Source organism: Mytilus galloprovincialis, chromosome 4 (genome assembly GCF_965363235.1).
Source record: "Mytilus galloprovincialis chromosome 4, xbMytGall1.hap1.1, whole genome shotgun sequence".
Taxonomy (NCBI): Eukaryota; Metazoa; Mollusca; class Bivalvia; order Mytilida; family Mytilidae; genus Mytilus; species Mytilus galloprovincialis.
In genome coordinates this window covers 103,620,101-103,633,005 of record NC_134841.1, presented here as the reverse complement: position 1 = coordinate 103,633,005, position 12,905 = coordinate 103,620,101, and the positions used below count along the sequence as shown (strand labels likewise).

The window sequence follows — 12,905 nt, the reverse complement described above, 5'->3', positions numbered from 1 at the left end:
TTTCCTGTTTAAAGTGTTTTAAAATAGTAATTTGTGTGCCCTTGATATCTTGCTGTTCGGTGTGATCCAAGGCTCTGGGGTTTTACTTTGAATAATAACTGTTATTTTTTTTTTTTTACATTTCATTGACTTGGAAGGAGAGTTGTTTCATGGACACTCCAAAGTGTTATATGTATTTTAACAGAATTGGGCTGTTTGTGAAGATGAGCTGTTAATTAGGATAATCCGGTTTATGTATTAAACTATATACATGATTAAGAAGTTCAGTGTTTATTGCTGGTTCATGACTTCAGTTGGTGCAGTGACATTAAATGTATGATAGAAAAGGTCAACACCAAATCCCTACAAACAATTACATTTTATTTCAAAAATGTAAAAAAAGTTTATCATTGTTTATCCGTTTAGGTTGGTAATCTGCGTTTAATACCCTGCAAAACAAAATATAAATGTTAAAGCATACCATTGACTAATGGTTTGTAGTTTTCGTATTTATTCAAATTCATTATTCAGTTAAATTGATCTAAAACAATATAAAATTAGAAGAAGAAATATTTGTTTTTTTTTTTCTCGAGAAACAATGTTTGAAATTAGGTGTTATGAATCAGAGTACGTTTCCCTTTTTAGAAGAAATATATCATGTGGAATTCTTAAAAAAACTTGCACAATCTTTTTGCTGTAATTACACGAATGTATGTATGACACTGAAAACAATTTAATCAAGTATTTCCCCCGAATAAGGCATGTCATCAATTTTGCCATGTAAAACAATCTAGGCAGACGTTAGCGAATGATATTTAAAATTTTGTCCTGGTATCTATGATGAGTTTATTAACATGTATTCAAACAAATTAAGGAATGTAAACAATTCGTTGGTCAATAAATTCCAGTCAGAAAAATAATGATAAAACAATCATTTCAAGCAGATATTATCATACCTTTTCCCTTTCCATATGAATAGCTGTTCAAACCACCATATCCAACACCAATTCCACCTCCGATACCACCTAATCCACCTACGATTCCACCGAATCCACCACTGACACCACCGAATCCACCTCCGACACCACCATAACCGCCATATCCTACAGATACTGGTACTTTAACAACAACGGCTTTTCCATATCCTCCATATCCACCATATCCACCTCCGATTCCATATCCACCATATCCACCTCCGATTCCATATCCTCCGTATCCACCACCGATTCCATATCTTCCGTATCCACCTCCGATTCCGTATCCTCCGTATCCACCTCCGATTCCATATCCGCCGTATCCACCATATCCTCCTTTGCCGTATCCACCAACTCCAATACCCCACAATCCTCCTCCTAATCCTCCACCTAATCCCACTCCTAATCCGCCACCGTATCCTCCGTATCTACCTCCGTATCCGCCATATCCTCCTTTATAGGATGCGCTGACTGCGCCAAAGATAGCCAAGAGAATACCAACTGAGAATTGCATTCTGTAATAGTCAAGAACTATATAAGTTATGGATTATTTAATTGGAGCTTGTTTCAGTTTTTTAATATACTATTCTGTATTTAAGTTAAGTTTTGTCAATTTTCAAAATTTGATCGCGCATGTGGTGATCAGTAGCTCTTTAAAAAAAGCTATACGAGTAAAAATAATCGTAAACACTATTTTCTAAGTAGCAACATTCCAGCAGCACCTGCATACGGGGTATATATCTCCCAATTGATACGATATTCCCGTGCTTGCATTTCCTATCATGATTTTCTTGATAGAGTGTTGCTGCTCACAAAGAAGCTATTGAACCAAGAGTTCCAAAATGGTGAAGTTGAAATCATCCCTTCGTAAATTTTACGGACGCCATCACGAGTTGGTTGACCGTTATGGAATAACCGTTTCACAAATGATATCGGATATGTTCCTTACGTTGTAACTACAATCCCCTTCCCTTTCATGAATGTGACCTACCGAATTAGACTATTTACCGGATTTGTTATCATATAAGCAACACGACGGGTGCCGCATGTGGAGCAGGATCTGCTTACCCTTCCGGAGCACCTGAGATCACCCCTATTTTTTTTGGTGGGGTTCGCGTTGTTTATTCTTCAGTTTTCTATGTTGTGTCGTGTGTGCTGTTGTTTGTTTGTCTTTTTCATTTTTAGCCATGGCGTTGTCAGTTTGTTTTAGATTTATGAGTTTGGCTGTCCCTTTGGTATCTTTCGTCCCTCTTTTATAGTCACAACTTCAATCCTTATAAAGACCCTGAGTACTTGAATATATTAATTTTCTACGTAAAACATACAATCTTGTAGCTCACGTTGTGAATTTGAATTTGAACAGAAGATTAAAGATACGCGCCACTAGATTACACAAAAAGCAAGAATTCAGTCTGAAACGGTCATTTTGGTTTGATCAAGTCAAATGATTGAATTTACTGCAAGGGAAAAAATTTCAAAACTTTTTGCAGACTTTCGAATGCTTTAGACGCTTTTCTTATTGATAGTCATATAAGGCAATTCAGTCCGTTCAGGCATGTCAAGATGAACAAGATGGTGTGTTATAGCGAGCGATTAAGAGCTGTTAAAACAGTTTCAGACAAAATCAGACTCCGTTCTAGAATATTACAGCACTTTTAAAATATACATTTTTCTTCATATTTAATGGGATAACTGTCAATTTTGGTAAGTCTGAATAACCCTTTAATCTTGTTATATATACAACTACATTTTAAGTCCAATAAATGGTAAACGATTTTGTTGTTTTAATTATAGCTAGAAAGATAAAAAAAAAAAGTCCAAATGCTCACTTGAATGTCAGTCATCGCAAAGTACTAAGGAAATTGCTATATTTTCAAAAAAGAATTATACATAATTTTGAAATATTCCGTGTTTACTAAAAAAAAATTATTTCGATATCACTCAGAATCGTTCTCTTTATACTGCAACTCTTACTTCCCGTGCTTGAATTTCCTATCATGATTTTCTTGATAGAGGGTTGTTGCTCACAAGGTAGCCATTAAATCAAGTGTTCCAAAAGTCGACCGGATATGTTCCTTACGTCGTAACTACAACCCCCTTCCCTTTCATAGATGCAACCTACCGAATTAGACTATTTACCAGATTTGATATCTCATATGCAACACGACGGGTGCCACATGTGGAACAGGATCTGCTTACCCTTCCGGATCACCTGAGATCACCTCTAGTTTATTGTGGGGTTCGTGTTGTTTATTCGTTAGTTTTGTATGTTGTGTCATGTGTACTATTGTTTGTCTGTTTGTCCTTTTTATTTTTAGCCATGGCGTTGTCAGTTTATTTTAAATATTATTTAAATTTTTATTTTCTAAAAAGCAACTGCGCAAATAATACAGTTTCATGATATATTTAAATTGAATTTAAGATTGTACAATCTTTGACAATTAGAAAATTATTACAAAAAAGGTAACATATTTGTTTTTCAAATTGCAGGTTACCGTTTTTCCCTAATTGATAACGGATAAGACCTAGACAGTATATTGTGAACAGTCACGTAATTTTCAACTTTAGAAATAGCACATTCAATTTTCTCTTGAAAAAAATCTTGTATGGCCAAATATGATAATACGAACAAGAAAAACATTTTCAGATAATTTTTGGCTTGGTGCAAATGATATCAATACAGAAGGAACGTTTATCTGGAGCACAAGTAACCATGAATTTGATATAACTGATTGGGGGCCACATGAACCAAATGGACACAAAGGAGAAAACTGTCTCGATACTCGTTTATACGATGATGGCAAACTTCACTGGAATGACCATTCGTGTGCCTTGCTTTTTTACTTTGTATGCGAAAAGAGGTCAGCAATAAGTATATACTTATTAAAACATATAGTTTATGAAAACGAAACCCTAGCATATAGGGAAATAAGAATGGAAAACAATTCTTCTTTTCCTAATTGTTACAAAAACATACATATTGTTCTGTCTAATCCAGATCACACAAATTCACTCCAGGAGAACACAAATTCTCTCTCAGATCAAAAATTCACTCTCGGATCACACATATTCACTCCAGGAGAAAACAAATTAACTCCCAGATCACACATACACTCCCGGATCACACATATTCACTCCCGGATCACACACATTCACTCCCAGATCACACATACACTCCCAGATCACACACATATTCACTCCCGGATCACACATATTCACCCCCAGATCACTCACATTGACTCTGGGTCACACACATTGACTCCCAGATCACACATATTCACGACCAGATCACACATACACTCCCAGATCACACATATTAACTCCCCGATCACATATATTCACTCCTGGATAAAAAAAAAATCACTCCTGGATCACACGTACACTCCCTGATCACACATATTCTCTCCTTGATCACACATGCACTCCCGGATCACACACATATTCACTTCCGGATCACACTTAATCACTCTCGGATCACACAAATTCTCTCCATGATCACACTAAATCACATGAAAAGAACACAAATTCACCTCTGGATCACACATATTTACTCCTGGATCACACCTGGATCACACAAATTAACTCCCGTATCACACATAGTTGTTACATATTTGTTTGTTTTTGTTGTGATTAAGATGCGTCTGTTCATTTCTGTCAGTGCTATTCTCGTATGCATGTGGGTCGACTCTGTGCTTATAAATCCAGTTATTGTGCTATTGTAAAACTTGTTTGCTAATCGTCTTTTATTTTTTCGTTTGTGGTTTGTCTATTTGCCTTTTTATGTTTCTTTGTTACATATATGGTATGGCTCTGTACTTATACATCCCGTCGTTATGTTACTGTACTATTGCAAATTCATTCAATTTTGTGCTTCTTTGATACATATTTGTTCTGTTTTTTTTTTGTGATTTAAAAGATTATTAAACAATGTTGACTGCTGTATATTTGACATGTTTACCTATTATGTCTGTTTGTTTTGCTCACGCATGTTGAAAATATAATGAAATTTGATGTGTCTGTCATAAAAGTGTGACGATTAGCTAGCTTTAAAGTCAGGTTCAATCCACAGTTTTCTACATAAGAAAATGCCTGTACCAATTCAGGAATATGACAGTTGTTATCCATTCGTTTGATGTATTTGAGCTTTTGATTTCCGTTTTGAATTTTTCTCGGAGTTTAGTATTTTTGTGTTTTTTCTATTAACTCCAGGAGAACACAAGTTCATTCTCAGATCACACGTATTCCCTCCCGGATCACACATACACTCCCGGATCACACACACACACACACACACACACACACAAACACACACACTCCCGAATCACACTTGAACACTCCTGGATCACACTGATTCACTCCCGGAGAACACATATTCACTCCCAGATTACACATATTCACTCCTAGGTTTTGGTGTTATTCAATTGCTCAATCTTTAGTTTTTTATTTATTGCTTTGTTGGCTTGTTTGCATGATTGTCGTTTTCATATTTTTTTTAGCCATGAAGTTTTCAGATTTTATTAGTTTTGAATTTTGCGTAGTTATCATCCACCACATTTTCTTCGGTGCGGATACATTAAAACGTCTAAGTACATGTGAATGCACTAAATCTATAAATAAAAATTATCTGTAGTTGACATTTCTATTGGTAGACAAAATCTGTTGTTTTTTCATATATAAATCTGTATTTACAAAAGCGTACTTGAGACTTGCAAGTACTTCTCGACACCTATTTTTTCTGGATTTGTAATTTATACACTTACATTGTAGTATTGGTGGATCTGGGGGATCGAGCATAATTGGTTAACTATCATGCCAGTTACGACGTATTGGAAACTTTTATGTGAATAAAAGCATGTTGCAGCGTTAGTTTATTTTATCTTCTACAAAAGAAACATCCGGATATATCTGAACCTGTCTGAGCCTGTTGTTCAACGGTTATCGTTTGAAGGTGTTGTTTATAGGTGTTTCTCATATCTTGTTTTTATAAAGAGAAGACCGTTGGTTTTCCTGTTTAAAGTGTTTTAAAATAGTAATTTGTGTGCCCTTGATATCTTGCTGTTCGGTGTGAGCCAAGGCTCTGGGGTTTTACTTTGAATAATAACTGTTATTTTTTTTTTTACATTTCATTGACTTGGAAGGAGAGTTGTTTCATGGACACTCCAAAGTGTTATATGTATTTTAACAGAATTGGGCTGTTTGTGAAGATGAGCTGTTAATTAGGATAATCCGGTTTATGTATTAAACTATATACATGATTAAGAAGTTCAGTGTTTATTGCTGGTTCATGACTTCAGTTGGTGCAGTGACATTAAATGTATGATAGAAAAGGTCAACACCAAATCCCTACAAACAATTACATTTTATTTCAAAAATGTAAAAAAAGTTTATCATTGTTTATCCGTTTAGGTTGGTAATCTGCGTTTAATACCCTGCAAAACAAAATATAAATGTTAGAGCATACCATTGACTAATGGTTTGTAGTTTTCGTATTTATTCAAATTCATTATTCAGTTAAATTGATCTAAAACAATATAAAATTAGAAGAAGAAATATTTGTTTTTTTTTTCTCGAGAAACAATGTTTGAAATTAGGTGTTATGAATCAGAGTACGTTTCCCTTTTTAGAAGAAATATATCATGTGGAATTCTTAAAAAAACTTGCACAATCTTTTTGCTGTAATTACACGAATGTATGTATGACACTGAAAACAATTTAATCAAGTATTTCCCCCGAATAAGGCATGTCATCAATTTTGCCATGTAAAACAATCTAGGCAGACGTTAGCGAATGATATTTAAAATTTTGTCCTGGTATCTATGATGAGTTTATTAACATGTATTCAAACAAATTAAGGAATGTAAACAATTCGTTGGTCAATAAATTCCAGTCAGAAAAATAATGATAAAACAATCATTTCAAGCAGATATTATCATACCTTTTCCCTTTCCATATGAATAGCTGTTCAAACCACCATATCCAACACCAATTCCACCTCCGATACCACCTAATCCACCTACGATTCCACCGAATCCACCACTGACACCACCGAATCCACCTCCGACACCACCATAACCGCCATATCCTACAGATACTGGTACTTTAACAACAACGGCTTTTCCATATCCTCCATATCCACCATATCCACCTCCGATTCCATATCCACCATATCCACCTCCGATTCCATATCCTCCGTATCCACCACCGATTCCATATCTTCCGTATCCACCTCCGATTCCGTATCCTCCGTATCCACCTCCGATTCCATATCCGCCGTATCCACCATATCCTCCTTTGCCGTATCCACCAACTCCAATACCCCACAATCCTCCTCCTAATCCTCCACCTAATCCCACTCCTAATCCGCCACCGTATCCTCCGTATCTACCTCCGTATCCGCCATATCCTCCTTTATAGGATGCGCTGACTGCGCCAAAGATAGCCAAGAGAATACCAACTGAGAATTGCATTCTGTAATAGTCAAGAACTATATAAGTTATGGATTATTTAATTGGAGCTTGTTTCAGTTTTTTAATATACTATTCTGTATTTAAGTTAAGTTTTGTCAATTTTCAAAATTTGATCGCGCATGTGGTGATCAGTAGCTCTTTAAAAAAAGCTATACGAGTAAAAATAATCGTAAACACTATTTTCTAAGTAGCAACATTCCAGCAGCACCTGCATACGGGGTATATATCTCCCAATTGATACGATATTCCCGTGCTTGCATTTCCTATCATGATTTTCTTGATAGAGTGTTGCTGCTCACAAAGAAGCTATTGAACCAAGAGTTCCAAAATGGTGAAGTTGAAATCATCCCTTCGTAAATTTTACGGACGCCATCACGAGTTGGTTGACCGTTATGGAATAACCGTTTCACAAATGATATCGGATATGTTCCTTACGTTGTAACTACAATCCCCTTCCCTTTCATGAATGTGACCTACCGAATTAGACTATTTACCGGATTTGTTATCATATAAGCAACACGACGGGTGCCGCATGTGGAGCAGGATCTGCTTACCCTTCCGGAGCACCTGAGATCACCCCTATTTTTTTTGGCGGGGTTTGTGTTGTTTATTCTTCAGTTTTCTATGTTGTGTCGTGTGTGCTGTTGTTTGTTTGTCTTTTTCATTTTTAGCCATGGCGTTGTCAGTTTGTTTTAGATTTATGAGTTTGGCTGTCCCTTTGGTATCTTTCGTCCCTCTTTTATAGTCACAACTTCAATCCTTATAAAGACCCTGAGTACTTGAATATATTAATTTTCTACGTAAAACATACAATCTTGTAGCTCACGTTGTGAATTTGAATTTGAACAGAAGATTAAAGATACGCGCCACTAGATTACACAAAAAGCAAGAATTCAGTCTGAAACGGTCATTTTGGTTTGATCAAGTCAAATGATTGAATTTACTGCAAGGGAAAAATTTCAAAACTTTTTGCAGACTTTCGAATGCTTTAGACGCTTTTCTTATTGATAGTCATATAAGGCAATTCAGTCCGTTCAGGCATGTCAAGATGAACAAGATGGTGTGTTATAGCGAGCGATTAAGAGCTGTTAAAACAGTTTCAGACAAAATCAGACTCCGTTCTAGAATATTACAGCACTTTTAAAATATACATTTTTCTTCATATTTAATGGGATAACTGTCAATTTTGGTAAGTCTGAATAACCCTTTAATCTTGTTATATATACAACTACATTTTAAGTCCAATAAATGGTAAACGATTTTGTTGTTTTAATTATAGCTAGAAAGATAAAAAAAAAAGTCCAAATGCTCACTTGAATGTCAGTCATCGCAAAGTACTAAGGAAATTGCTATATTTTCAAAAAAGAATTATACATAATTTTGAAATATTCCGTGTTTACTAAAAAAAAATTATTTCGATATCACTCAGAATCGTTCTCTTTATACTGCAACTCTTACTTCCCGTGCTTGAATTTCCTATCATGATTTTCTTGATAGAGGGTTGTTGCTCACAAGGTAGCCATTAAATCAAGTGTTCCAAAAGTCGACCGGATATGTTCCTTACGTCGTAACTACAACCCCCTTCCCTTTCATAGATGCAACCTACCGAATTAGACTATTTACCAGATTTGATATCTCATATGCAACACGACGGGTGCCACATGTGGAACAGGATCTGCTTACCCTTCCGGATCACCTGAGATCACCTCTAGTTTATTGTGGGGTTCGTGTTGTTTATTCGTTAGTTTTGTATGTTGTGTCATGTGTACTATTGTTTGTCTGTTTGTCCTTTTTATTTTTAGCCATGGCGTTGTCAGTTTATTTTAAATATTATTTAAATTTTTATTTTCTAAAAAGCAACTGCGCAAATAATAAAGTTTCATGATATATTTAAATTGAATTTAAGATTGTACAATCTTTGACAATTAGAAAATTATTACAAAAAAGGTAACATATTTGTTTTTCAAATTGCAGGTTACCGTTTTTCCCTAATTGATAACGGATAAGACCTAGACAGTATATTGTGAACAGTCACGTGATTTTGTAAGATGAAACAATTCACCAGAAAATTACACAACGATTATAAACGAATATTACCAGCAACATAAAAAAACTTCACAAAATCAAAGGATAGCAGGGTAATATAAGTGGATATGTTTACAGTCGTAATTTTGAGTTTGAAAAAGGCTTTTTTGACGAAGCAAAACTATCCTGTTTGAATTCCAACAAATGGAAATTAATGTGTGTAACAGAGAATTGTAATATATTTGGCATTACATTGTCCTTCAAAGCAATACCGTTTGATATTGTAGAATTCTGATAGCTTTTAAATTCTGTATATGCAATAGTTTGGATTAGCTTGTTTCCAATTTAATACTATTTAACTTTGCTTTTGTCCAATATATTTTCCTGTGTACTGTTCAGGGGAAAGTTCAAACATATACTTAAGAGGTAAAATGAATTGTTTATTGTTTTCCAAAATCACACACAGCATCGATCCTTTACTTACAGAATCCCGTGTGTATATCGTGGATCAAGTTGGCGTGATATTGAGAAACAAAATATTTGAAATTCTCTATTGATTGTCCGTACGGTGACAACTAGGCGTCGTTTGTTTTATAAATTTTGATTGCTGTCTTATTGACATTAACAGCAACTCAGAATAATTTTAATGGCATTTATTTAAAAGACAGTTTATTTTAATTAGTACAATTACTGCCTTAATTTGTTATATCAAAGAAGGACCACCACGTGAAACACCTATGTTTTAATATTTTTTAATCATCTAAGTATTTAGATAATAGAACGGAATGATTTGCGTATAAAATGAAAAATAAATCTAAAAATCATTTCCAGTCGATTTGCCAGGACGCATGAAATGAAATTTAATAACGGAATATGCATGCACGTATTAGATAAAGTACAGCGTGAAATTCAGACATAATGTGACGGTTCAACAGATCACTTCTTAGTTACCAAGTGTAGTCTTTAATTCATGAAAGAATAATAGGGTTTATTGACTACTTATCATTTTTTATAGCATTAATATCAGATGAGAAATGTTTTAATGAAAAAGGGACATTTGTTCGACGTCACCGACGACAGCGTGTATAGACTCATTTATTCCTTTTGCATCGTCTAGCAATAAGATAGTATACTATGTAAATTATTGCAAATGCATCACCTGTATCGATCTTAACGTCTAGTATGACAAACACGAAATATTTCCTCTTTCAGAATCGACGAAAGGTTAATAATTTTTCATAGTTGGAAATGGAAGAATTGGTTTTCCACACTTATTCTAACAATTTCACAGACTTGACTTGTTAAGACACTTACTTGATATAGTGCGATGGTCCAGTGTTGTGCTGAATGTATGGTTTTTGAAGCCTTATATATTGCTTGTTTCATAATAAAATATGATGTATTATACATGTTACCACAAATTCATCAAAATAATTTATGCAATTTTATGCTGATAACTATTTTTAACGAACACTTGATCAAAATACGGTTTTTTAGTGTAATTTTTTTTTCATAATTCATAAATATATGAAAGTCAAACACTTTCATATTTTGCGCGTTATGAAAAATCTTTGTCAGCATTACTATTGAAAAAATGGTGCAACAAAATTATCGTATTTTTAACGAAAAATTCAAAATATGGAATTCTAATAGAATCAAAGTTTGTCGATCAATATAACGAGTGGTTAACAACTTATTCCTGACGGCTATTTTCCGAAGAAAAGGATGGATTGAACTTGGTTTTATAGCTAGCTGTATATCCTGCTGTTATATTTTAATATGTTTTAATCATCTAAAGTAACTTTTATAAATGTATACGTGAAGGCATTTATTGATAGTTCGGTTGTATTTTCAAAATTGTGTGGAAAACATTTACCCAGACAAAACAACAAGCAAAAAATGAGTCATATCATATAACCCTCAAATTTCCAATTATTTGTTAGAATCTACATTAAGTTATACTAGCTTCATAGATTTGGGACATCCTGTGTTTTTATTTGGATATTTTGTTACTAAGAACGTCCAAAAACTAGTAATGTCAGAAGAAACCTTTACAACTAAATCAGAAACACAACAGGAGAAAGTTTATTTTTGTCATTTGTACTCATTCATTTAATCAGAAATAATTGTATCAACATGATCAATGCAGCTTACCCTTTTTTTTACTATAAGAAAATTGAACAATCATACTACTAAAACTTTTTAGCTGGCATGACGTAAACACACCGACTCAAAGAATTCAACTTTATATGTAACAAACAAAGGACAATTAATGGTGTTGTTTAAAAATAACACCATTGCAGGTCCTTTCGTTTTCAATATAATAGATATTACCAATACTTTACAAGTGCCGGGTCGAATCCGATAACGATAACAATAATATATGTCATCTGTTTCCTAATATATACGTTCTATCTATGTCGTTATATTAGAGATTTAGCATTTTATCCCAGGCATAGATTACCATAGCCGTATTTGGCACAACTTTTTTGAATTTTGGATCCTCAATGTTCTTCAACTTTGTACTTGTTTGGCTTGATAAATATTTTGTATGAGCGTCACTGATGAGTCTTATGTAGACGAAACGCGCGTCTGGCGTACTAAATTATAATCCAGGTTCTTTGATAACTATTTACATAGGTCATAGTAAAACAATATTCGTCATGACACATTGAACAGGGAATGACACTACTAAATATTTCTATTGTCACATGTCATTTCTAGTTGTGGAAAGAATACATAGACGGGTACACACAAAGATTTCTAAAGCAGAGAACACTGGCCACCTTATAACCAGCATACCAATACGAATACTATTAATTCAGAATAAAAGTACCTATACTGTAATTAATATAAATAAAGGCATTAGTAGTATACCGCTGTTCAAATTATTGATCATGATACTTATCATTCTTTTTCAGTGAGTAACAAATTGTACACTAGCAAAATTTGCTAACGTGAACTGTACGGGAAAAATCACACCAGATTTACCTGAAACCCATTCAGAAATCAATTCACGTGACTTAAACATATATACTCATTGGAAGTGAAAATCTATTCCAATGTGTAACGAGAGGCGGAAGATACCAGAGGGATATTCAATCTTACATAATAAACTCACAACTCCCCTACCTCACCTATCCTCTTCATACCAGACGGCATTTAAGGCCCTATCTTGGGTTTACGTAATCACCTTCTATTTACTCTGCCTTGTGATTAGCCATACGAGAAATCTACTACCTGTAGGATAATAAACTCCCAATGCCGTGGATTAAAAAGATAAGACAAACAAACAAACCAGCAGTAGTACACAAAACACAACATAGAAAACTGAAGATTGAGCAGCACGAAGTCTATAACAAACTGGGGGTGATCTCGAGTCCCCCGGAATTGGAAGGCAGATCGTGTTCCATAATTATTACTTATGTAATAAAAACCTCGTAATAAGTCTGATTTAGTG

General features: G+C 34.4%; 1 protein-coding gene and 1 long non-coding RNA gene across 2 annotated transcripts; one reads left to right on the top strand and one right to left on the bottom strand.

Annotated features, from left to right (window-relative positions):
• Positions 1–304: 304 nt before the first annotated feature.
• LOC143070893 (uncharacterized) lies at positions 305–1,467 on the bottom strand. The gene is made up of 2 exons (XM_076244998.1): positions 936–1,467; positions 305–428 (listed from the first exon to the last, which is right to left on the bottom strand). Exons 1-2 carry the CDS (start codon positions 1,465–1,467, stop codon positions 421–423), a joined length of 540 nt encoding a protein of 179 aa, XP_076101113.1. The 3' UTR covers positions 305–420.
• A 2,136-nt stretch (positions 1,468–3,603) lies between these two features.
• LOC143070891 (uncharacterized) lies at positions 3,604–5,819 on the top strand. Its single transcript, XR_012976758.1, has 2 exons — positions 3,604–3,814; positions 5,721–5,819. It is a non-coding gene; the product is annotated as an uncharacterized LOC143070891 (long non-coding RNA).
• Positions 5,820–12,905: the final 7,086 nt, after the last annotated feature.